General features: G+C 47.0%; 1 protein-coding gene across 1 annotated transcript in view; it reads right to left on the reverse strand.

Moving 5' to 3' along the window:
• DAZL (deleted in azoospermia like) overlaps positions 1–27,396 on the reverse strand; it is a gene marked incomplete at both ends in the record, with an annotated part of 186,514 nt that overhangs the window by 109,535 nt on the left and 49,583 nt on the right. The window contains 3 exons of the mRNA XM_082258906.1: positions 4,769–4,902; positions 4,980–5,043; positions 6,810–6,861. Of these exons, the coding sequence (XP_082115032.1) occupies positions 4,769–4,902; positions 4,980–5,043; positions 6,810–6,861 (250 nt within the window). The remainder of the gene's footprint in view (positions 1–4,768; positions 4,903–4,979; positions 5,044–6,809; positions 6,862–27,396) is intronic.

The following is a 27,396-nucleotide window of genomic DNA, read 5'->3' on the forward strand; positions in this document are numbered from 1 at the left end:
TGGCGGGCTGAGAAGCCACTGACCCACAACCTGCGACTAGGGGAGTCAGCCCGAGACGCAGCCCGCATTATCCTCTTCATCCGAAGATCTAACTATTGCTGGTAAAAAGAACAGCTAAAGAAAGAGAGAAAAAACTCAAATAAAATCAAAAAAGAGAGAAGGCTGAGACAAAATGCCCCAGCATAGAGACATCCAGCTACTCCTGACAAGCTAGACATTGAAACTGAAGCAGGAAACAGGAGGGTATAGACTGAGGGGACCACCCCCTGGGGTGGGGATATGTTAAAAGCTTTAATATTGACATATTCTGTTGCCTAGCTACTCCTACGGAGCAAAGTCTAATACCCCATTGTGACGAATATGAAGATGGCGGCGACTGTCGGAGGACGTAAGAGAAAAAAAAGTTTTAAAGCGTCTCATCCCTCCGTGCTCATGTACCAAAGAAAACGCATACTTAAGTCGCGCCCACAAATGTAAACAGTGTCCAAATCAAACATTTGAGGTACTGTCACTATCGTTCGGGCAAGAGCAATAATACTAGCACAAGACCTCCACTGTAACTCTGAACATTAAAAAATGTTTTAAAGCATCGCCTATGGAGATTTTTAGGTTGATTTTTTGTTGCCATTCCACGAGTGTGCACAATTTTAAAGCGTGACATCTTACATATATTTACTCGGCGTAACATCCTTCCCATTGTACAAAAAAATTGGGCTAACTACTGTTTACTTTTTTTAACCACTTAAGACCCAGAGGATTTGGCTGCTAAAAGACCAGGGGGTATTTTGCGATTCGTCACTGCGTGACTTTAACGGACAATTGCGCGGTCGTGCAACGCTGTACCTAAACGAATTTGACGTCCTTTTTTTTCCCACAAACCGAGCTTTCTTTTGGTGGTATTTGATCACCTGTGCGATTTTTTGATCATGCGCTATAAACAAAAAAAGAGCGTCAATTTTGCAAAAATAACAATATTTTTCACATTTTTTTATATGAAATGCCCCCCAAAAAAATGTGAAAAATCAAAATTTTTTAACATTTTCGGCCAATTTGTTTTATGCTACATATGTTTGGTAAAAAAAAAAAAAAAAATCGCAAAAAGCGTATTTTGATTGGTTTGCGCAAAAGTTATCGCGTTTACTAACAAAGGGAAAGATTTTTGTCATTTTTTTTTTAAACGCGTAATGGCGGCGATCTGCGATTTTTTTTGCGGTACTGCGACATTGGGGCAGACAGATCGGACCCTTGACTGACATTTTTGTCACTTTTGGGGTTACCAGTGACATTTCTACAGTAATCAGTGCTATATATATGCACTGTTACCAGGGCTCAAAATTTCAAGTCCTGAGCTACTAGCCAGGCCTTAAGGGTTACTCGCCACTACATGCCCCACCTAACCCCTACCCTGCCCCGCCCCTAAATGTGCCCTCAAAAATTATTTTATAAAATAACACTGTTAAATGTTTTTGCATGACTGCAGAAGTTGCACAAATAAATATTAACAACAGTGTGATTGTATGTGCGTTTTACCTGGATTTTAGGTGAATTTCAATTGAATTATATTACACAGTGCATTTTCTGAAGCCGCATCAAAGATGCAGCATGCAGGACTATAAAGCGCTTTCATGAAAATGCACTTTGTAATAGAAATTCAATAGAAATGCACCTAAAATCCAGGTAAAACGCACATACAATTACACTGGCCAAACCACAGTTCACCAATTATTAGGGATAAGAGAGTGAATGGGGGGGGGGGGGGGGGGGTGTGTCTAGGTTGTAATAATATATGTTAATGAAGAGCAGAGTGGAGGAATGTAGAGAAAGTGCTAAGGCTGTATTTTGGGACAGGACAGGACAGGGTCAGCTAAATGGCTGCTTGGAACGCTCAGAGCTGGGACCAGAGGCTGCAGGACACACTGTACAGATTTTCAGGAGAGCTGAAAGACAGAAGTATATGAAGGGTTAATGTGAACAGAGGAGTACAAGAATTGCTGCTGACTTACGATTGTGCAGGGAAGATAAAGACAAGTGTGAGGAGACAAAGTGAAAGTAATAGGGATGCACCGAATGTTCGGCAACCGAACATTATTCGGCCGAAAATAGCAAAAAAAGCACTTTCGGTGTTCAGCCGAAAAAGTAAAAAGGCCGAATAAATTTGTGCCGAACAATAGGGCTGAACGATAGTCGATATGATATCGACTATCGTTCTGTGGCCGTAGGCAATATTCATATCGCCGAGGTCACGATATTTACATAGGCAGGGGGAAGGGACTCGGAGGACAGGAGGACTCACAGACTTCCGTGTTAAGGCCCGTACACACGTACCGATCGTCGGCATACAAACGTCGGTGGACGAAGGATCTGCCGATTGTACGCGTGTTAGTATGGTGCCTCCGACAGATGTCTGCGCACAATCCGCGGACAAAAGTCTTTCTTGCAAACATGAAAATATTTGTATGCCGACACCAGAACGGACGATTGTTCGCCTGTCAGTACACAATTCGGCCGACAGACCGCAGATTTGCAAGACTGGGCATGCTCAGAAAATAGAAAACACAGGGAAAGTTAACCATTACATGACATCACTTCTGCAGTCGGCGGACAAAATTCTTGTGCTGTCCTTGTGCTGTCTTTGCACTTTTCAGCAGACACCGACATCCCGGGGAGAAAAGAGGAACATTTGTAAGCCGACCATCGGTACGTGTGTACGGGGCTTTAGGCAGGGGAAGCCGGGACACTTCAGCGGTGAGCATACATACATTACTCACTCGTGCACTGCAGCCCGCCCCACACATTCAGTGAGTCTTACTCTCCTCCCTAGTTTTTTCAATGGCACATTCAGGGAGCCAATCACGCCGTGATTAGCTGCACAGCGAACCAATCACGCGTGCCTGCACACCTGATTGGTTCCGCTGTGCCGCTACTCACGGCGTGATTGGCTTCCTGAATGTGCCATAGAAAAAACTAGGGAGGAGAGTAAGACTCACTGAATGTGTGGGGCGGGCTGCAGTGCACGAGTGAGTAATGACTGTATGCGGCTGTGCTCCTTTCCAGGCTCCTACTAGTCCACCTCCAGCCTCCTACTACCACCACTATGAGAGACTGTCTGTCACTGTATAATCTGATCGAGTCCACACTGACACTGACTGACTGTCACTGAGTAATTGATGTTACCATATTAACCCTGACCTGCCCAGTGCCCTGTATCTGCAATTCAAATTTACAAGGCTGCCTGCATGCTTCCTGATTTCCATTCCCAGCATCCTTCCCAATCCCTACAGTGTCACTAACATTAACCCTATGGTACAAGGCTGCAGTGTGCACTGAATCCCATTCCCTACAGTAACATTTAGGGAGAGAGAGACATGAGAGGACGAGAGAGAGAGAGAGACATGAGAGGACAAGAGGGAGAGAGTGAGAGGACAAGAGAGAGAGAGAGACACGAGAGGACAAGAGAGGACAAGAGAGAGGACAAAAAATTGGCAAAATAAATGGAAAAAATGCGAAACACCGCGTTCGGTATTCGGCCTTCGGCCAAGCATTTCATTATTATTCGGCTTCGGCCAAGAATTTCATTTCGGTGCATCCCTAGAAAGTAACCTGGCTGAGTAAACCAAACCAACAGGGGAGGGGAGCTTGGAAGAAGAGAAGTGATTAACGGCTGCAGGAGAGATAAGTGGCTGGAACGGAGGAGTCCAGAAATCATGTATTGTGCTGCTGCAATAACAGGAGGGAGAATGACATTCACTCCTGTCAGGCAGGTGAAGGCAGAAGCTCCTAGTGCCCCCCCTCATCACAGATATGGACACTGCCCACCCCTGCACGTCCAGACAGTGTTCTGTCTCTTCCTCTCCTCGCTCGCATTCAATAATTTTTCACTCGCAAAATGCGAGCAGGCGAGTGAAAAATTTGAGGGCTGCTGTTACTGTAAAATTACACTGGCAGTGAAGGGGTTAACTTTATTTGAGAGGGAGGGGCTGTGTGTCCCTAGGGGCGTGATTCTTACTGTGATTGGCTGTGGCTAGAGCTGTAGGAACACTGATCAACTGTCCTACATAGTAGAACCGTATGATCAGTGTTTCTACACAGGGGAGAATGACAGGCGGCTTGTTTACACAGCCTGCCTGCCTTTCATCCTCTCCCCCGACAATCGCAGAGTGACCGGCGGACATCGGGTGGTGCGGGGGGCGCGCTCGCTCCCCAGAGCCTCACAGGCTAGTGCCGTACAGATACGTCACTCTGCCTGTGAGGGGCTGACCGCCGCAGTATATGTACTTGCGGCGGTCAGCAAGCGGTTAATTAATTGAAGTGTATTTAAAAAAAAATAAATAAATTTGCATTTGAAAGACCGCTGTGAAAATATAGTGTGACAAAATATTGCAACGACCTCCATTTTATTCTTTAGTGTCTCTGCTCAAAAAATAAAAAAGATATATATATTTATATAAAAAATGTTTGGAGGTACCAAGCAATTTTCTAGCAAAAAATACTGATTTTAACTTGTAAACAAGTGCCAGAAATAGGCCTGGTCTTCAAGTGCTTAAACTCACCTATACAATCTATCCCAGTACAGGGGATGTGTATTAGAATACATTTTTAAACACACACTATCCCAGTACAGGATGTGTATTACAATTTTCATACACCAACCCCCCCCCCCCCCCCCCCCCGCCAGTACAGGATGTGCATTATAACATTTTTAAACAGACACCTATACACTATCCCAGTACAGGATGTGTAAACATACATACACCGGCCAATTTCTAACCTGAATATACGATGCCATAGGACTAAACATGGGAGTAGGCTGAACATATGCATCAGTGACAGGGGTGTTCCACATGCTCTGATATTGTGGCACTTGGGTGCTAAGCACCACAGTTCTTGGTTGAATGTGCGGACCTAAAAGCAGAATATAGGGTTAAATGCTTTGCGGAGAACCAAAGATATGTTTAAATGCAAAGTAGAGATTTACTCACATGTACTTTGCTTTCTTATAGCTGGTCCAAGCTTTAGTCTCTTGCCATGAAAGTTGATCTGAGACTTAAATATAAAGCAAAAGTAAATAAAGCCATTCAAAAAAATGGGATAACTACATCTGAGTACTTACGACAAAATGTATGTAGAGGGCACCACTTATTTCCAAATAAAAGGCTGCTGCTGGTTATAAACATTTAGAGTCCTTTCACACGGCCGCTCCGTGTGTCCGCAAATCATCCCATCCGTTTGCGGATGATCTGCGGACATAATGTAAGTGAATGGCACTGCGGGTGTCAGCGGAATACCATCCGCTGACACCCGATTTTCCTCCTGTCAGTTCTGTTCCGTTTTTACGAATGGAACAGAACCCCATTTTTCCTTCCGTGTAAAAAACGGAAAGGAAGGAAAATCGGATGTCAGCGGTGTCATCCGCTGACATCCGCAGTGCCATATACTTACATTAGGTCCGCATATCATCCGCAAACGGATGGGATGATATGCGGGCACACGGAGCGGATGACAGAAATGTCATCCGCTCCGTGGAAAAAAAAAAAGTCCCGCAGCGGACCTTTCACACGGAGCGGCCGTGTGAAAGGAGCCTTTAAGGTATTCTGCAAAACTAAGATTTACAGCTGTCTAATTTTATAAGTGCAAATAGTATTCACTTCCTGGTCTACACAACTTTAGATTCGGAAGGTAAATGTTTTCAAATCGCAATTTCAGGCAAAATGACAGCAATCAGTGAAATACACTATATTGTCAAAAATATTGTGACACCTGCCTTTACACGCACATGAACTTTAATGGCATCCCAGTCTTAGTGCGTAGGGTTTAATATTGGAGTTTGCCCACCCTTTTCAGCTATAACAGCTTCAACTCTTCAGGAAAGGCTGTCCACAAGGTTCAGGAATGTTTGACCATTCCTGCAGAAGCTCATTTGTGAGGTCAAGCACTGATGTGGGCAAGGCAGCCTGCCTGGCTCACAGTCTCGGCTCCTATTCATCTCAAAGATGTTCTATCAGGTTGAGGCGCAGACCAGTCAAATTCCTCTACCCCAAACTTGCTCATCCATGTCTTTATAGACCTTGCTTTGTGCGCTGATGCAGTTATGTTGGAACAGGAAGGGGCCATCCCCAAACTGTTTCCACAAAGTCAAACGCATGAAACTGTCCAAAATATCTTGGAATGCTGACACCTTAAAGAGGTTGTAAACCAGAAAAAAAATGTTTTTTTCTTTTTGCTACCTAAAAGAGAAACACAATGAGCTTGTATGCAGCGCATACTAGCTCATTATGAAATACTTACCTTAGAACGAGCCCCCGCCGTGCCGCCTGCTTACCTGTATGACGGGCGACATGTCCAGTCGCCCGTCTTCCGGGATGGTGACGGCACGCGCGCGGGAGCCAAGGGTCACGGCACGGGTCTCTGAAGAAACGGCACCAGCGGCCGTTCCTTCAGAGTGCATGCGCCAGTGACGTCACTGGCTGCATGTAAGGTAAATATCTCCTAAATGGTACATGTTTAGGAGATATTTACAGTACCTATAGGTAAGCCTTATCATAGGCTTACCTATAGGTACAAGTTGCAGAGGAGGGTTTACTTCCTCTTTAAGATTTCCCTTCACTGGAACTAGGGGGCCACGCCCAACTCCTGAAAAACAACCTCACACCATAATCTCCCCTCCACCAAATGATTTGGACCAGTGCACAAAAGCAAGGTCAATAAAGACATGGATGAACAAGTCTGGGGTGGATGAACATGACTGACACCAAGATTGTACCCAGTGTTTTAATGCAGGCAAATATTTACCAATATCTATAAAAACTTACATCTACAATCTTCTGAATGTCAATGTCATCATAAAAGGAGACAAAACCATATCTAAAAAAAAAAAGAAAAGAAAATTTAATTTTAGTCACTTCATAAGACCACATCAAATAGTTTCACTGCCATTTGGGAATGATTTTTTATTTTTTGTTAAAACCAGGAGTGAATTATTTTTGCATTTTTACATTGGTGCAGCTTGGACTATGCATTGTCTGGCAGATCCTTGTGAAAGAGAATCCCTATAGTAGGTAGTTGCTACTACAGTAATCCCCACTATTCCAGGTTCTGAGCCTAGCAGATGCCCTACTGCATTGGAATAAGATCGACCACTTGGGATGGGCACTGATCACAAAACTCTAAATTCTCTTTACCTCAACCAGAGAATGCTTTGCATGGCAAAAACTGCAAGCGATCTAAATGGCACCTGTGGCGTGTTAACAACCCCCTGTAGTTACTTTTGAACAGGTCAACCTTTAACTTGAAGACATGAAGGATCGATGTAGCAGCAATAACTACAGTGGTACTCCCATTTCCACAGGGATAGGCCAGGTATGGAATATGCATGTTATATGCATAGCTGGACCAATGAAAAAAATAACTGAAATTCTGCTTTAATAGCCAGCCTTAGCAAGCACCCCTCTATAGTTAACCTCAAATCACTCTGTCCCAACACTCCGCATCACCTGAAAATGAAAATTCACCTGAAGTATTTAAAGCACCACAATACCAATCAAAGGCTGCACTAAACCCTGAAATGCAATGAGGTCGTTCCAGATAACAGAATGTAAAGGTCTTACTACATAAACACTAGCGGATACCTTGTAATGTACAGCTACATCTGTAGGATACAATAAAAAATTGATTTTTGGCTTAGTGTAAAATCCATTTCTCTGATGTTCATCGACTAACACAGCTTCTGATCTCCATAACCATTGGGTCATACTATACACAACCAGGGAATTTCTGTGCTAATTATGTTGAAATAATGTGATAGATCAAAATGGTGATAAAAAATAAGCAGCTCACACAGAACTATATTAGAACTCCATAAAGATAATGTAAATAAACGTGTAGCGCTAAATTATATTAAGTGTCAAAGAAAAAAAAAATACTTTGGGTTATACTGCCCCCTACAGGAGTAGGACACTAGGCAGAAAAAAAAAAAGTCTGGCTACGCCCATGGCCAGTCCCAGGGGGTATACATACTCTCTGCTATAGGCACTCAGTTTAGTTACAAGCAGTGTCAGAAGAATTACAATTCCAGAGAGGGGTGGGTGCTGTGTCCGTCAATGGACATCAGAGAAATGGATTTTACCGCAAGTCAAAAATCCCATTTCCTTTCGTTCGACGGACACAACAGTGTTAAACATGAGTGGGAACAGCTAAAAAAAAATCCCAAGGCTAAACAGTAGCCATTCGGGTAACAGGAGCTCAACCAAAACTGGAGCCCATTTGAAAAAAAAAAAAATACACCTTCAAAGAGGATCAGGTCCTCTCAGCAGCCTGCAAAACCTTGCGGCCAAAAGAAGCACCAACACATCCACTTTATAAAACTTTGTGAAAGTGTGCACCGACGACCAGATGGCCCCCTTGCAAACCTGCATCACTGATGCCTGATGACGGAAGGCCAGGGGGCACTAAGCGCCGTAGTAGAGTGCGCCTTCCTTGACAGGGAAAGGAGGAACCTCGCCCTTGATAGAATAGGCCTGAATCACTGTTTGTCTGATCCATCTGGAAATGGTCGCAGAGGAAGCAGGCAACCCTTTACTAGGCCAATCCGTGAGCACAAATAGGGTGTCTGACATCCTGAAAGACTCAGTAGCTGCCAGGTACACCCCAATTGCCCAGACACATCCAAGGCATGCAAGGCAACTTACTTCAAATGTTTAGGCCTGGGACACGGGGAATGCAACACAATGTCTTCATTCAAATGAAAATCAAAGGACAACCTTTGGAAGGAACGACTGACAGGGGCGAAGAACCACCTCATCTCTGTGAATCACCAGGTAAGGTGAACGACAGGATAACTCCACCAGTTCCGACACCTTTCATGCAGAGGTCATCGCTATCAAAAAGGCCACCTTCTGGGACAGCTTAAGCAGGGGAATCCCCTGAAGATTTTTAAAGGGAGGCTTCTGGAGGGCCAAAAGCACCAAATTGAGGTCCCAAGGTGGCAGCAGAGACCGCACTGGAGGAACCAACTGTCGGACACCTTGAAGAAAGGTACGCACCAGGGAGTGTGTGGCCAAAGGTCATTGGAAGAAGACCTCCAAAGCCGACATCTGGCCCTTGATGGTACTCAAGGACAATTACCCCCCCCCCCCCCCCCGAAGGAAGGTCAAGATCTAAGCAACCGGGGTGGTGTGAGAATAAACCTCAAGAGACTCACACCATGCAATGTGCGTCTTCCACATATGATGTTAACACTCCATGCAATGTGCGTCTTCCACATATGTTAGATCTTCCTAGAAGTAGATTTCCTAGCTTTTAACATTGTAGCAATCACCAACTCCGATAAACCTCTTTCCTTCAGCACCTGGCATTCAACAGCCAAGCTGTCAAAGCCAGCAACTGTAAAGCAGGATTGAAGATTGGTCTTTGGGACAGCAGATCTTCCCCGAGAGGAAGCTTCAAGGGAACATCGACCAGCCGCACCAGACTGATGTACCAAGCCCAGTGAAGCCAAACTGGAGCCACTAAGATGACCGGAATTCCCTTCTGCCTTGATCCTGCGTAGAAGTCTTGGCAGAGGCTTGAGGGTTGAAGGCGTAAATCAGACGATGCTGACCCCCACAGGAACATCAGCTCGTCTGAGGCGCCTGCCAGAGGATCCGTTGACTGAGTCACAAACCTCTGCACCTTTCTGCTGAGCAGAAACACCAACAGATCCACCTCAGGGATGCCCCACCAGAGACACAACTGATGAAATACCTCCCCTTGGTCCAACACGTGCCAACTGAGGTAATCTCCCTGCTAGTCCCCACCTCCCCCGGGAATCTGTACAGCGGAGAGGGCTGGAATGAACCGTTCTGCACACCTTAGAATGCCGGCTACCTCCAGAGCCACCAGGACACTTCTTGTGCCCCCTTGGTGATTGACATAAGCCACGGCGGTGACACTGTCCGATTGAATGCGCACTGGACAACCTTGAACACAATCCGTCCAATGGTCCAGAGAGTATGATCGCTCAGAGTTCCAAAGACATTGATCGATGGTCTGGACTCTTCCGGTGTTGTGGCAATTTTATTAATGTTTTTGTGGACATTTTTCAGGAAGTGTTATTTAAATTGCCATTGTGTCTCCCAGTGTCAGTTTACTGGTAATCGCTATGCACAGCGAATATGGCTTTAACTGACATTGAGGAAAGATCTGTAGTTGTGGAAACCTTCCATTAAATGGAGACTGCATACCACTCGCCTGATCTCCAAAACGGCAGGCGCTCTGAGCGGCTACCGCTGGAGAGAACGCTGGTCTGGATCTATGGCAGTGCGATCAACCAGCCGAGGCCCCAGTATTCACTGGTGGAGATAGGTTTGTAAAGTGGAATTATCATTTTGATAAATCTCTGCCCTTTTACTGGAATAATGGCTGGTAGCTTTCTATTATGCTTGAGCCACATGAAATACTGCTGCTATTTTCCTTTGCAGCCATCTTCCCTTTTACTGGAATAGCATAATCATCAACTATGGTTTTTATGAACTATATTATACAGGATTCACTCTTAACAGGTTATGACGGGAGTGCATGCTTATGAATTGACGTGGCCGAGTCCATGAGAATCCACAATAGTGTTTGTCAGCCATGTTTATTAATGGTGCTTTGTTTCACTTTCACTTGACAGTTTAAGTCTCATGCACGCGGCCGTATTTCTCCATAAACATACACTCACCTTTCCTATTGTACTTTTGAAAGTATACATGTCTGATTGGTTGTGTTGACGCCACCACTCTTGTAATCCCCTTTTGTGCTCCGACTATAAATAAACCAGGGTTCTGCGCTAAAGGCAGAGAATTCCTCAGTTGGCATTGATTTGAAACCGCGTGCGCCTGTTTCCTTCAAAAATTGGAAGGTCCACAACCGGTGGAACAATCCACTTCCTAATAAGAGACGCCTGATAAGGGTTAACGCCCCCAAGTGGACACTTTGGTTGTCCCCACTATTTAGCGACAATTCTGTCAAAATAGGCGGGGTAAGGAAACACCTTTGCCTCTCTGGATGGCTGGTGAGTTTTAAAGGGAACCTGCGTCTCCTTCGTAGCTGCAGCCTCCATCTTCAAGGTCTCATGCACAAATACAATCAGTGCTTCCACCAGCACCTTTTCGTGGCGGGTGCAGATGTGGAGGAATCATCCTCACTATCTGAGGATTCCGGGCACATGGTTGCAGAACCAGCAGGGTGATCTACATCCGCGGCGGCCGAATCAGATTCCAGATCTGATCAGACCGATAAGACAGGGGAAGGTTTTTGCTAACCAGTCGCCGGAAAACCACCTCCCGGGAAACAAAAGGACTCCAGGACTGCTGTCAGTGCATCGATGGATGGTTGGGACCGGAGGGCCCGGCAGCCTCAGAGGGGATCAGGTGGGGAGATTGCTCCAAAGACTCCATGAATCACCAGGGGGACCCCACAAAAAGCGTGACACTGCAAAGGGACAACCCCCACTGCGCTGAGAGCAACACCCAGTCGCCAGCCACAAGCACTAAGTGATCCTTAAAAGAGAGGGAGAACCCCTGCAGACTCACCACCCAGCAGAAACAGGCACCTGCAGCCACCAGGATAGTCCGCACTCCATGTGTGGCGATCAGGAAGTGAAAAGATCCAAAAGTAAGCACCAGGGGATGAGGAAGGGCTCCCACCGCCACTATTTAATTGAAACAATTGCAAAACGGCCACTGGACTACACAAACATGGCCGTTGTGCATAGAAACACAAGCTACAGCAAAATGGTGGCACCATGAGGCTTCTAGGAGGGATCCCTAGGCCTCAAGGACAGACCCAGGCAGGAAGGGGCCCTGGCAGGAGTCCCCACCAGGTACAAACCCCCCCCCCTCCAATCACAGCATCCTGCCCCCACCCCAGGTGGTGGACCACACCACCCGCACAGCCCCAGAACAAGTGGAGGGGGGGGGTGGTATGGGGGACAGATGAAAAGGGGGCGCTTGACAATAAGGAGGGGCCCATGTCCACCCCAAAACCCTCCAGGGGCAGAGGGGGGAACAGCTACTCAACATACCAGGAACAAGGTGTGCACCAGTCCAGACTGAACCCCTCGCAATCGAAATGAGGGGGTCTGTTGGCCAGAATGAATGCTGCGACTCGGGCCAAGACCCACCTGTATGCGACCTCGCAAGGCATTTAAGTTAGCTCGCAGGCCAGCCCCCGTCCAGTGGGGCTATGTCGCAGACGATCTAGCACAGAACGGACGTCCAGAGATCCCAGCAAGGAACTAGGTCCTTACCTCTGACAAGGCAGAAAAAAACCTATAGCAGGGGGAGAAAGTATAGCCCCTGGGAATGCCAAGACGTAGCCAGATTACTTTTCTACCTAGTGTCCTACTCCTGTAGGGGGCAGTATAACCCAATGGTTATTAAGATCAGGAGCTGTGTCCGCCAATGAACATATGTTTGAAATGCTGAAAATAAAGCCTATAAATATTGGTTATACCAGCAAATAAATACTTTTAGAGCACGCTTCGATCCAAGGTCCATATGGTACATGGTCCTAGACCTCAAGATTAAAATGCGTCTAAACCAAAAAACAATATCACACACACATATATATATATATATATATATATATATATACACACACACACACACACACACACACAGTGCCTTGCGAAAGTATTCAGCCCCCATTGAACTTTGCGACCTTTCGCCACATTTCAGGCTTCAAACAAAGATATAAAACTAATTTTTTTGTGAAGAATCAAGTGGGACACAATCATGAAGTGGAACGAAATGTATTGGATATTTCAAACTTTGTTAAATAAAAAACTGAAAAATTGGGCGTGCAAAATTATTCAGCCCCTTTACTTTCAGTGCAGCAAACTCTCTCCAGAAGTTCAGTGAGGATCTCCGAATGATCCAATGTTGACCTAAAGGACTAATAATGATAAATAGAATCCACCTGTGTGTAATCAAGTCTCCGTATAAATGCACCTGCACTGTGATAGTCTCAGAGGTCCGTTTAAAGCACAGAGAGCATCATGAAGAACAAGGAACACACCAGGCAGGTCCAAGATACTGTTGTGGAGAAGTTTAAAGCCGGATTTGGATACAAAAAGATTTCCCAAGCTTTAAACATCCCAAGGAGCACTGTGCAAGCGATAATATTAAAATGGGAGTATCAGACCACTGCAAATCTACGAAGACCTGGCCGTCTCTAAACTTTCTGCTCATACAAGGAGAAGACTGATCAGAGATGCAGCCAAGAGGCCCATGATCACTCTGGAGGAACTGCAGAGATCTACAGCTGAGGTGGGAGACTCTGTCCATAGGATAACAATCAGTCGTATACTGCACAAATCTTGCCTTTATGGAAGAGTGGCAAGAAGAAAGTCATTTCTTAAAGATATCCATAAAAAGTGTCGTTTAAAGTTTGCCACAAGCCACCTGGGAGACACACCAAACATGTGGAAGAAGGTGCTCTGGTCAGATGAAACCAAAATCAAACTTTTTGGCAGCAATGCAAAACGTTATGGTTGGAGTAAAAGCAACCCAGCTCATCACCCTGAACACACCATCACCATTGTCAAACATGGTGGTGGCAGCATCATGGTTTGGGCCTGCTTTTCTTCAGCAGGGACAGGGAAGATGGTTAAAATTGATGGGAAGATGGATGGAGCCAAATACAGGACCATTCTGGAAGAAAACCTGATGGGAGTCTTCAAAAGACCTGAGACTGGGACGGAGATTTGTCTTCCAACAAGACAATGATCCAAAACATAAAGCAAAATCTACAATGGAATGGTTCACAAATAAACATATCCAGGTGTTAGAATGGTCAAGTCAAAGTCCAGACCTGAATCCGATCGTGAATCTGTGGAAAGAACTGAAAACTGCTGTTCACAAACGCTCTCCATCCAACCTCACTGAGCTCGAGCCGTTTTGCAAGGAGGAATGGGCAAAAATGTCAGTCTCTGGATGTGCAAAACTGATAGAGACATACCCCAAGCGACTTACAGCTGTAATCGCAGCAAAAGGTGGCGCTACAAAGTATTAACTTAAGGGGGCTGAATAATTTTGCACGCCAAATTTTTCTGTTTTTTATTTGTTAAAAAAGTTTGAAATAGCCAATAAATTTCGTTCCACTTCATGATTGTGTCCCACTTGTTGATTCTTCACAAAAAAATTACAGTTTTATATCTTCACGTCTGAACCCTGAAATGTGGCAAAAGTTGAAGGGGGCCAAATACTTTCGCAAAGCACTATATATACTGTATATATATATATATTAATAAAAGACTAGTGTCTCTGCGTCCACTCCACACCGTCCCTGCGTCCGTGGAAATGCGCTACTGCGCATGTGCCGCACGGACAGCCAATGGGACGCAGAGCCTGGCGCTGGGTGGGCATGTATATGAGCGGATCCCCGCCCACCTTTTAACATCCGCCTCAGATGTGGAAGGAAACATATCGGTGGTGGAGAAGACCGCAGCTTCTGTCTGATAATGCCGTTCTGAATTCGTAAGTGCTGGGGAGGCGGAGTTCCGATCAGTTGCCTTAGATTTAAAAATGGCGCCAACATGTCACTGCGCATGCGCCGCTGCTCGGTAAAAGCCGTACACGTTCGGCTATTCCCGGGAATAGCCGAACGTATTCGAGCTTTCCCGAGCGGCGGCGAATGCGCAATGATGTGTTGGCGCCGAGTGGCGCCATTTTTAAATCTAAGGCAACTGATCGGAACTCCGCCTCCCCAGCACTTACGAATTCAGAACGGCCCTCACACCGCACCATTATCGGGGGTGACCCCCAACACCCGGCCTCCGACACCGAGAAGCTCCCCCATCCTACACAGGTCAGACTTACTCCCCAGCACATATCAGGAACAGGTAAGTGAGATTCCTCCACTGCCGCACTGATTGCCATTATGCGGGGCTGCAGGCATACCACAAGAGATGCAGTGCTGCAAGCATGGTACTCCTGTACCATGCCCGCAGCACCGCATCTCCTGTAGTATGTCCGCATGCCCGCATTCCCCTGTACCATGTCCGCAGCCCCGCATTCCCCTGTACCATGCCCGCAGCCCCGCATTCCCCTGTACCATGCGCGCAGCCCCCCATTCCCATGTACCATGTGCGCAGCCCCGCATTCCCCTGTACCATGTCCGCAGCCCCGCATTCCCCTGTACCATGTCCGCAGCCCCGCCTGAGGAAACCACCGCCATCTACTGGCCAACTGAGTATTACAACTGGGAATTCACCTTACAGGGCTGAGGACAGAAATCACCTCATCATATATTGTGATATCCTACATACTATACACCACAATATAATCACCTCATCATATACTATACACCCCAGTATCATCAGGATATCTGATGAGGTGATGATACTGGGGTGTATAGTATATGAGGTGATTATATTGGGGTGTATAGTATATGATGAGGTGATAATACTGGGGTGTATGTAGGATATCACAAGATGGCGGTGGTTTCCTCAGGCGGAGATGATTTGTCTCCGGCCGCTCTCTGTAGTTGTAGTCTTGCTGCTCTTTGCCCGGACTTGGAGCTGTCAGTGAGTTTGGTCGGTCGGTGTGCGGATTGTGTGTGTGGCCGGTCATGGCCTCTAGCGGCTCTATCCAGATCCCCCCGGCGCCTGCCTCTTCTCCTGACCCATGACGGGGTGCTCCTGCCCGGCTCCAACATGCGGGTGAGTGTAGACTCTCCGGGGAATATGGATCTGGTCCGGAGCCGCCTGCTCAGAGGAACTTCCCTTTATCAGGGTAACCCCCAACACCGAGGAGCTCCCCATCCTACACAGGTCAGTGTGACATACTTCTGGGGCCCCTGACATGGTGCCCGCCCCCAATCCCAACGGCTGTCCGTGGGGCACATGCGCAGTAGCGCAATCCCACAGACACAGGGACGGATGAAGAGACACTTGCATATTATTAATATAGAATAGATATCCTGCATACACCCCAGTCGAGCGGCCAGCCAAAACTCTTGAAGCGGCGGGTGTGCGCGGGCACGCACTCACACGCAAGAGCCGCTCGGTCAGCTCTGCGCGTGTCTCTGTTGCTAGGGCAACAGGGACGCTATGTGCAGAGCTGGCTACGTCATGCGGCTCTCGCGTTGTTAGAAAAAAAAAAAAAAAAAGAGATAAGCGAGAGCCGCTCAGTCAGCCATATGTTCTAGCGCCCGTTAATTTAACGGGCTTAATGTCTAATATATATATATATACATATATATATATACATATACACACACACACACACACACACACACACACACACACACACAGTGCCTTACCAATCCCTAAATGTGACTGCAAAAGCTTTTTTTTTTTTTTTTTGGGGCACTGTCTAGAAGGAAAGATTTAACCACTTGCCTAACGTACAGTATCTCACATGAGTACACCCCTAATATTTTTGAAAATATTTTATTATATCTTTTCATGTGACACTAAAGAAACGACACTTTGTTACAATGTAAAGTATTGAGTGTACACCTTGTACAACAGTAAATTTGCTGTCCTCTCAAAACACAGCCATTAATGTCTAAACCGCTGGCAAAAGTGAGAACACCCTTAAGTGAAAATGTCCAAATTGGGCCCAAAGTGTCAATATTTTGTGTGGCCACCATTATTTTCCAGCACTGCCTTAATCCTCTTGGGTATGGAGTTCACCAGAGCTTCACAGGTTGGCACTGGAGTATTCTTCCAATTCTCCATGACATCACAGAGCTGTTGGATATTAGAGACCTTGCGCTTCTCCACCTTGTTTGAGAATGCCCCACAGATGCTCAATAGTCTTTAGGTCATGGAGACATGCTTGGCCAGTCCACCTTTACCCTCAGCTTTTTTAGCAAGGCAGTGGTCGACTTGGAGGTGTTTGGGGGTCCTTATGTTGGAAATTCCACCCTGTGGCCCAGTCTCCGAAGGGAGGGGCTCATGCTCTGCTTCAGTATATGGCATGTTGGCATTCCCTCAATGAACTGTAACTCCCCAGTGCTGGCAGTACTCATGCCGCACCAGACCAGGACACTCCCACCGCCATGCTTGGCTGTAGGCAAGACACACTTATCTTTGTACTCCTCTCACCTGGCTCCCGCCACACACGCCTGACACCATCTGAACCAAATAAGTTTATCTTGATCTCATCAGATCACAGGACATGGTTCCAGTAGTCCATGTTCTTATTCTGCTTGTCTTGCAAACTGTTTGCGGGCTTTCTTGTGCATCATCTTTAGAAGAGGCTTCCTTCTGACATGACAGCCATGCAGACCAATTTGATGCAGTGTGCAGCGTATGGTCTGAACACTGACAGGCTGAACCCCAGCCTCTTCAACCTCTGCAGGACTTATACCTCTATTTTCCAAAGACAACCTCTGGATATAATGCTGAGCATGTGAACTCAACTTCTTTGGTTGACCATGGCAAGGCCTGTTCTGCGTGGAACCTGTCCTGTTAAATTGCTGTATGGTCTTGGCCACCATGCTACAGCGCGGTTTCAGGGTCTTGGAAATCTTATTGCCTTGGCCATTTTTATGTAGAGCAGAAAGTGTTTTTTAGATCCTCAGAGTTCTTTGCCATGAGGTGCCATGTTAAACTTCTAGTGACCAGTAAGAGAGAGCGATAACACCAAATTTAACACACCTGCTCCCTTGTAACACTGAGTCACGACACCGGGGAGGGCAAATGGCTAATTGGGCCCAATTTGGACATTTTGACTTGGGGTGTACTCACTTTTGTTGCCAGCAGTTTAGACATTAATGGCTGTGTGCTGTGTAAATTTGCTGTCCCCCTCAAAATTTTTACAAGCTGTACACTCACTACTTTACACTGCAGCAGTTTAATTTCTTCAGTGTTGTCACAAGAAAAGATATAACAAAATATTTACAAAAATGTGAGTGGTGTACTCACTTTTGTGAGATACTGTACATGTACTGCGGCAGGTTGGCTCTTTTGTGCAAAATCACATAGCTGTACATCATTTTGTGCAATAGTCAATAGAGGGTGTACCGTGAAGGGGGGTTGGGGGGGGAATGCACGATCGGGCACTGATTCACAGAGGGACGCAGTGTCCGCTGGCCGCCCGCGATCAATCCTCAAAGGCAGAAAGAGGGTCTGCCTATGTAAACAGGGCCTTTCCGACAGGGAAGAAGATAGAGATCTTGTGTTCCTGCTAAGCATCAACACCGATCTGTCTTCCCCCCAGTCAGAGCAACCCCCCCACAGTTAGCAAGCACCCCCTAGGGACACGTTTAACCCTTTCATTGCCCCTGATGTTAACCCCTTCCCTGTCAATTTCATTAGTACAGTAACAGTGCACATTTTAAATACTGATTACTAATGGCAAATGAGGTTTAATGTGGAGAAGTGTAAGGTTTTGCACTTGGGGACTAAAAACATAAAAACACAATACACGTTAGGAGGGGAACCCTTGGGGGAATCAAAAATGGAGAACGATCTGGGAGTCTTGGTTGATGATAGATTAGGCAACAGCATGCAATGTCAAGCGGCAGCTGCCAAAGCCAGCAGATTATTGGCATGCATAAAGAAAGGGATCTATTCCAGAGATAAGACTATAATCCTTCCACTTTATAAAACTCTGGTCCGACAGCATCTGGAATATTCTGTCCAATTCTGGTCGCCAGTCCTCAGGAGGGATGTGTTGGAGCTGGAGAGAGTCCAGAGAAGGGCAACTAAACTGATTAGGGGGTTGGAGGACCTTAACTATGAAGAGCGGCTGCAATCGCTCAATTTATTCTCCCTGGAGAAGAGACGTCTGAGGGGGGACATGATAGCAATTTATAAATATCTTAATGGGGATCTCCGCTTAGAAAAAAAAAACTGTTCATTCGAAGGAATTGCATGAGGACTCGAGGACATTCAATGCGATTAGAGAAGCGTTTTAACCTCAGGCAACGAGGAGGGTTCTTTACTGTTAGGGCTACAAGATTGTGGAATTGTCTACCACAAGAGGTGGTTTCTGCGGGTAGTATGGTGGCTTTCAAAAGACTCTTAGACTTGCATCTCAAGGATCAGGACATTAAGGGCTATGTGAGATGATTACAGCCACATACACCTACACAGGTTGAACTGGATGGACTATTGTCTTTATTCAACCTCACCTACTATGTAACTATGTAATGTCACTGGTCCCCCCCAAAAAATTGTCAAAAGTGTCAGGTAGGTGTCCGATTTGTCCACTGCAATGTCGCAATCCTGCTAAAAAAAAAATTGCTGATCGCCGCCATTACTAATAAACCAAAAAAAAAAAGCCATAAAAATATTCCATAGTTTGTAGAGTCAATAACTTTTGCACAAACCAATCAATATACACTCATTGGGATTTTTTTTTTTTTACCAAAAATATGTAGAATACATATTGGCCTAAATTGATGACGAAATTGTTTTGTTTTTTGACATTTTTATTGGATGTGTTTTTCATGCACAAATTAAAATGTATATATATTTTTTTTTTTTTTTTTCAAAATTGCTGACCGTTTGTTTATAGCATAAAAAAAAAAAACTTCATAGGTGATCAAACACCACCAAAAGAAAGCTCTATTTGTGAAAAACCCGGATTTTTGACTTACCGTAAAATCCCTTTCTCTTGAGTTCATTGACAGACGCACTCTCTGATGCATGTCAGTAGGGTTATGCTGCCCACTACAGGAGTAGGACACTAGGCAGAAAAAAATTCTGGCTATGCCTATGGGCAGTCCCAGGAGGTATACCCTTCTCTCTTCCTGCATAGGATGTCAGTTTTGTATCAAAGCAGTGTCAGAGAAGTAATACCAACCCAACTCAAAATAGAGGGGCGGGTACTGCGTCCGTCAATGAACTCAAGAGAAAGGGATTTTAAGGTAAGTCAAAAATAGTTTTCTCTATCATTCACTGACAGACGCAGTCTCTGATGCATATCAGTAGGGATGATGGGAATTGTAGTTCCCAAACAACTGGAGGGCCATAGTCCCCTGATCTAGATTATCCAGTGCATCACCAAGCCTGACTGTTGATTGAAAATCTCCACAGGGGAAAAAAATAAAAAGCTATGGAACCAAGTCCTTATTCCCAAAACATTAGGCTAGGCAGAAATAACTGGCTTGCCTATAGCAGAAGGGGTTTATAACAGCTAGAACTGCCCATAGGCAGTGTTGTGTTATTTTTCTGCCTAGTGTCTTACTCCTGTAGGCGACGCTGTAAACCCTATGGTCAAGAATGAGAAGAGTTGTGTCAGTCAATGAACATATGTGAAAAGTGAACTGGGAACTCACAGCACACAAAAAAGTGCACACAGAGCACAGCAAGGCCAATTGTCTGAAGAGAAAGGGCCTCTAAACCTGAAGCTACTGGGACAAAAAAACTTACTGACAGGGGCAAGGCACACTATGGTCTACCTAGGCTGAAGCAAGGTCAATTCCATTCCTTAGTTACCAGCCAAAGCTGGTCCACCAAGTACTTGAGGATGGGCTCTCTCTAGATAACAGATGATACGCTAGATAACAGATGCACTTGATTTTATCCAAAAGACTTAGAAGCCAATCAATGTGACCGCCAGGGAACTAGCTTTCTCCCCAAACCAAAATTAATGTGACAATGACATGAAAAAAGTTTAAAGTAGGGGTGGGGCTGCCATAACTTTCTTTGAGAAGTTAAGACCCTTTATACACCACCTGGGCTGGCCTAGGATCCAAGGGGCTCCACAGGTTTGACCATTATATGTGTACCTCCGGACTTTTGCTGGTTTAGAAAACGCACTTTAGGTTACACATGCACAGAATCTATAGTGTGTTATACTATTTCAACATTATAAAGATTATGTTTTGATTTTTTGCATATAGAGTTATGAATTCAGATCAGTGATCGACCAATATAATTTTTTCGGTGCCAATACCGATATTTCGCCGATCGCATATCGGTATCGGCCGATATTTTCACACATGTAAACTTTTGCCCAAAAAACACAAAATTCGACAAATCTCTTAACATGCGATTCTTTATTAACGTTTTTTTTTTTTTTCAAATATGTTTATTTATATATAGAAAGTCAGAAACAATGGAAGAACATCAACAGAAAATTGCAAACAATATTACAAAGAAAGTGCGTATACAACCAGTCATACAGAGCAAAGTAGCACAAAATACCTCATACTTGTAGAATGGCCAACAAGTAGAATTAGTCAATGCAAGCATCATAAACAGGCTCAAAAGTGCCTAAATATACCCCCCGTCAGCAACCCAGGTATTTCGTAGCACCATGGTACCTCCACTTCTGAGAGAAAAGGCTATCAAAGAAATACCTCCATTTACTTCAGATTCCCTTGTTTTTTGTTTGTTTTTGAAAAACCCAAGACTGAGGATTAGAACTAAAGGGGGAGGAAAGAGATAAGAACAGACACCGAAAAGAAGAAAAGAAAAGAGGGGAGACAAGGGGGGACACAGAGGGAGGGGTGGGAAGAGAAAAAAGGGGGGGGAGGGAATGGATCATTCCTGCCTGTGCCCGAAAAGCGGGTTATCGTAAATTCCGCTCACAGCGCGCCGTCCGAATGCTGCGGAAACATTAAGGCTTTACCCCGGTCAGAGAGGAGAAACATATTCCAGAATCCCCATAACTTCCGATACTTCTCCCGCCGATGCTGGGCAGTGAGGGTCAAATCCTCAAACCTATTGATCTCCTCCAATTTCCGCATACAATAGCCAATAGTAGGGACATGTGTGGACTTCCAGTATAACGGAATGCAGGATTTAGCCGCACATAGGACATGAGGGAGGATCAATTTTTTATATCTGGAGATCGAGATGTCCGAGGCCTGGAGGAGAAAAAAGGCTGGTGTGTCCGGAACCGTATAATCAGAGAGTTCCCCTAGAAGGTCCCTGACCGCTCTCCAGAAGCCAGACAGTTTGGAGCACAACCAGAACACATGCAGCAACGTACCTTCCTCTCTCCGCAGTGCCAGCACCTCTCCGAAGCATCCGGATAGATTCTATGCAAAACCAAGGGAACACGGTACCATCTGGTCAACACCTTATAATTGGTTTCCTGAAGCTTGGTGCATGTCGGGGTCTTAAGGTGCCAATGTACAGATATTCAGGCGTTGGGCAGGTGTAAACGTACATCCTAAATCGTTCTCCCATTTTGCAAAATAAGATGGGACAAAGCCTTCCGCAGGGGCAACTAGGAGGCCATATGTTTTGGAAAGGGTACTCGGTAGTGTCCCCTCATCCACGCAATAGTCCTCAAATAGTGTTCGGTCACGGGCATAGAGACCGGGAGATAAGGAATGCAGAAAGTGATGTAACCGTGCCGCCGTCCAAAACGGGAGGCGAAAGCGACCTCCAGAGTCCATCAGTTCCTCCATGGAAGGCCAGAGACTGCCCACTACAAAGTGGGAGGCCAAATAAAAGGCCCCCAGTCCGTAACCCCTGAAAGGTCAAGTCAGAGATCCCCGGCTCAAAGGCCGGATTTTTCAGTATGGGACACAGCGGGGAGGTCTGCGTAGAGATAGCCGGATGAGAGAAAAGGAATGCCACCACTGCAAGCGTCAGTGGGTGTGATCCGAGAAGCCTCCAGTTCCTTTAGCAAGTTAGGGGCTGAGACCACCAGATTGGTAAGGGAGAACAACATGTCATCTGCATACGCGAACACCTTACATTCATATTCCCTCACAGAAAGCCCCGATATGTCAGGGTTGCTGCGTACGCCCTACGCAAAAAGGGCTCTAGCGAGAGCGCAAAGAGCAGGGGTGATAGTGGGCATCCCTGACAGGTGCCATTGGTAATCGGAAAGAAATCTCCTGGGCCGCGGGATGCGAGTAGATTTGAGATATCCAGGTCAGCATGGTCTCACCCAATCTGACTGGAGTGAGGACATCATGAATGGCCAATTGACACGGTTGGAGGACTTCTCCGCGTCTGTGTTAAGGAGTAGGCATGGCTTCTGGGTCACTTGCGCTTGGTGAATCAAGTTCAAAACCTTAGAGGTATTATCCCTCGCTTCCTGTGTCGGAATGAACCCGACCTGATCCAAGTGGATTAGGGATTGCATGTGTAGAGCCATCCTGTTAGCGATAATTTTAGCAAATAATTTAAGATCTAAATTCAATAAAGAAATCGGGCGATAGCTCCCACACACCGTGGGGTCCTTCCCGTCCTTGGGGATAAGGCAAACACGTGCCCACAAAGAGTCTATCGGAACCTGGAACCCCCCTTGCCCAATTGGTTGAACCAGGTCACCAGATGCGGTCGCAACAAATGGAGAAACGCGGTGTAATAGGGCAATGTGAAGCCATCTGGTCCAAGCGCTTTGCCCGGTTTAAAGATCCCCATTGCCCCCTTGAAGTTCCGATAACGTAATTGGGGCTTCCAGCTGTTCTTGATCCTCCGGAGCCAGGGAGGGCAGGTTGGCGGATCTGACATAGTCATCAATTTGAGATCTCGACACCCCCTGAGATGGTAAGTTGTAAAGGGAGAAGTCCCTGAATGTGCTCCCAATCTTTTTGGGCAGCGACACCCATTGACCTGAGGGTGAAAGTATATGTGGTACATAGCTGGCTAATCGCTGAGCTCGCACAAATGCAGCCAGCAGCTTCCCGCATTTGTTCCCTGACACATAAAAGAAATGACGGGAACGCTGTAGATCCGCCTTCGTTTTGGCAAACAGCAGGTCCTGCACTTGTTTGCGGAGAGAGAAAAGATCCATCACCACAGTGTGATCCAAGGAAAATTCGTGTTGAAGCTCCAAGCGGTGGATATTTTCCAAAAGCTGGGCCCGCGCTCTTTTCAGACGCGCACCATGTTTAATGAAAATGCCACGAATGACCGTCTTGTGTGCTTCCCACACCACTCCCGGGTCGCAGTCCTCCGTAGTGTTCACCCGAAAGTATTCCTCAATCTCCTTCAATACCTCTGATTGCACTTCCGGATGTTGAAGGAGAGAATCACTAAGGCGCCATGCAGGAAACCTCCCCCCAGCCCCCTCCGTTAGTCGGTACGATAATGTGATCATTGCATGTCACTGCTTCAACCCAATGGCAGAAGCAGTGACCGCGTGTAGCTGGCCATGCGGGATCAAAAAGAAATCAATGCGGGTGTACAGTTTATGCGGGGGGGAGAAAAAGGTGTAATCCCGTTCGCCACTATGTTGCAACCTACACACATCCACCAATTGAGCAGTATGTAATGACTCTGCTATGCGGCGACGAGGATTATGAGGAAAGGACGAAACCCCCGAAGAAGTGTCCACAGCTGGAACCAGAGGGACATTGAAGTCCCCCCTCCCCCCCCCCCCCCCCCCAGAATTAGCTGGCCTTCCTGAAAGGAAGCGAGCTTCTGAAGCACCCGGACTATGAAGACATCCTGTACATCATTTGGTGCGTATACAGTCGCAAATGTTACCGGAAAAGTGCCCACGGACCTTTTGACGAACACATAGCGTCCAGCCGGGTCAATCATGGAGGCTTTCAAGGACCAGGGAACACGAGAGGATAGGAGAATCGACACCCCTTTCGACTTCGCTGTAGCGTTAGTCGAGTGAAAAGAGATGGGGAAGTAGCGTTTTTTGAGGAGCGGAAGACGGGCCTCTCTGAAGTGGGTCTCCTGTATAAACGCCACATCGGCACGGCAGCGGCGTAAATCGTTCAGAAGCACTTTGCGCTTTTCCGGGACATTGAGCCCCTTCAATTTTAAAAAATGGGGAACGGAAAGAGGACAAGGAACACAACAAGAGGGAGAGAGAAGGGGGAAAGATGGAGACGAAAAGACCAGAAAGAAGGAAAGTAGTAAGATTGAACAGAAAAACACCAACGGGAGCTGAGCCCGTTGACAACACTAAGCTGCAGAAAGAAAAACCCTGCAAGTGCACTAGGGGGCTCCAAGAGCGCACCCCAGGAAAACCCACCCACCCAGCCCGGCATGAAAAAGAAACTGAGCCTGAGGTATGTAAGGAGAGAGGTCCACAACCCCTCCCTCTGAATAACTTCCGTTAAGGCAAAATGCACGGCTTATAACCAACTAGTAGTCTATAGTATAACAAGAACTTTGTAAACATGTCACAAGCCCCCCATCCACACCTCTTTGTACCACAAAAGCAGAAAAAGAAGGGTGTGGACAACTTGTACCCCCAATCCTCCCACCATCCTCCTCTAAAAAGCATCAGACCCGAGGACTGTGAACAGTGCTCGACCCCCCTACCCCGCAGATCAACTCCCCCGGTCCAGGGACCGGAGCCTCGATGGTATTTAACATCACCACAGTGAAACCAACTCCTCCCCCAGGGAGTCCGGGCCCTACCCTAAGACAAGGCAATGCCCCACTGATGTACAAGAACACATCCCCTGCTCCCGACCCCCCCCCCCCCCGCAGCCCACCACCCCAACATCCCCAAGCACCCATCCCCTGAAAGTCCCCCGTGCCCAGAGGCAGGAAGGACTCCACAGTTCCCAGTAGAAAATAAAGGAAGAATCCCCCGAAACATGGTACATAACAGTTCCTCCGTCAGCCCCTCCTGTCACAGAGGGATATCCACCATCACAGCATGTGTCCAGATGACATCTCCCCCGCCGTGTATGGCAGTTGTGAGGATCCTGATTACAGCAAAGCTTCACCGGGGAGGGGGGAGCAGGGCAGTCCGTGTGGGTAAAAAAGCAATGGTCGGTGTGCATAGGTAATCCGGAAAGTCCACAATGTCCAGGGAAATGCAGGTACACCCGGGGGAAGGCAGAGGAGCACAGGGAAGCACAAATGGGGGCAGAACAAGTCCGTGTGTCCCAGAGGGGGTCAACATGAGGGATCCATAGTGCAACAAACAAGAACAAAAAAAAAAAAAAAGGGGGGGGAATGAATGTCTCCGGTAAAGAGCAGGTACTCACAGTTCCCTTAGGGCTTCCGTTAGGCGAGCCCTGGAGCTGCGGCGGGGTCGCTGCAGGCGAGGCAGCAGGGGAGCATCCCCCGAGGTGGAGGCCCGATGGTCCAAAGGCCTCGGTAATAGCAGCAGCCAGTTGGGGACAGTGATCGGATCCGTCCCCAGGAAGGCAAACAGAGCAGGAAGGTCTCCCAGTGATCGGAGGGTAAAGGCAGCGTTGGGTTTATGGAACGTGACCAACAGAGGGTAACCCCACCGGTAGGTGTATCCAGATCTCCTGGCCAGCTCCAAAAGCGGGCGAAGCAAAGCCCTTCTGTATAAGGTGGCCTTCGACTGGTCAGGCATAAACTGCAGGGAAGCTCCATCGAAATCCAGTGGGCCAGAGTCCCAGGCCTTGCGGATCACCATCTCTTTATGAGTGAACCGATGCAGCCTGCAAATTACATCCCGCGGACGTTCCACAGCCGGTGCCCGGGGACCCAGTGCCCTGTGGACTCGGTCAAACTCGAGGTTCTCCGGGGTATCTTCCCCCAAAAGTTGACTCAGAATAGCAGACACCGTAGCGGGTAGATCTACCGTACCAGTCGCTTCTGGGAGACCCTTCAGGCGGATGTTGTTGCGGCGGCTATGGTCCTTCATGTCTTCCATATGCAGCTGCATCGCCACCGCACCCTCCATGTGTGCTGCCTGCGACTTCTCAAGGGTGGTCAACTGGTGATCCATAGCAGAGATGGCCGTTTCCCCTGCCGATACTCTGTCTGTCACCTGGTGGATCTCCTGCTGAACTGCCTGCACCTCCTTGCGGTGAGCGGCTTCAAGGCGGCCGACGATCGCCTCCGACGGCCACGCTCGGGAGGGAGCGAAGGATGGTTCGGAGTTCCTTGTCCACCCCTAATTGACTCAACGGTCTCGATGTGCCCGGGTGAGGAGGGAGGGAGGCAGGGGGGGGTATCCGAGAGCGTCTCTGAAGCAGCAGAGAGCACAGGTGACGCCGACAGCGAACTCCCGCCAGCCTGAAGCACAGTGCATGGCGCCGCCATCTTGCTTGCCGGGGGGGGGGGGGGGGGGATGGCTGAGAGGGGGAAAAGAAGTGCCGAATTTCACCTCCAGCAGGTGAGTTACGGGAGGTATGTGGACGTCCGAGGGTACTCCTAGTCTTTCTCCTTTTGGCAGACCGCATACCGCAGGGTAATAATGAGTGAAAGCCGGGCTAAGTGGGATAGATCACGGAGCTCACTTAAAAAGCAGCCTCAGCCAGCCATGTCCAGGCCACGCCCCCTTTAACATTTTTAACATGAAGTGCTCGTTCCTCACAACTTAACTGCATAAAAAAGGTTAGGAAAACTTCAATTGCAGAGACATTTGCTTTGCATTTCACAACATCTGTTTGTGCATTATGCATAATAAAGTGCTGCAGTGTAGTGGACTCACTCACTGCAATATGTTACTGCAGTGCAGTCAGTGCAAAACTGCTGGAAAAAAGGTAGGCAACAACAGCTACACAAAAAATACACATACACAGTGGATTGGATGGACTGGAGTCAGTGGAGGACCACCT

The sequence above is a fragment of the Pelophylax lessonae genome, assembly GCF_965119305.1.
Source record: "Pelophylax lessonae genome assembly, chromosome: 5".
Taxonomy (NCBI): Eukaryota; Metazoa; Chordata; class Amphibia; order Anura; family Ranidae; genus Pelophylax; species Pelophylax lessonae.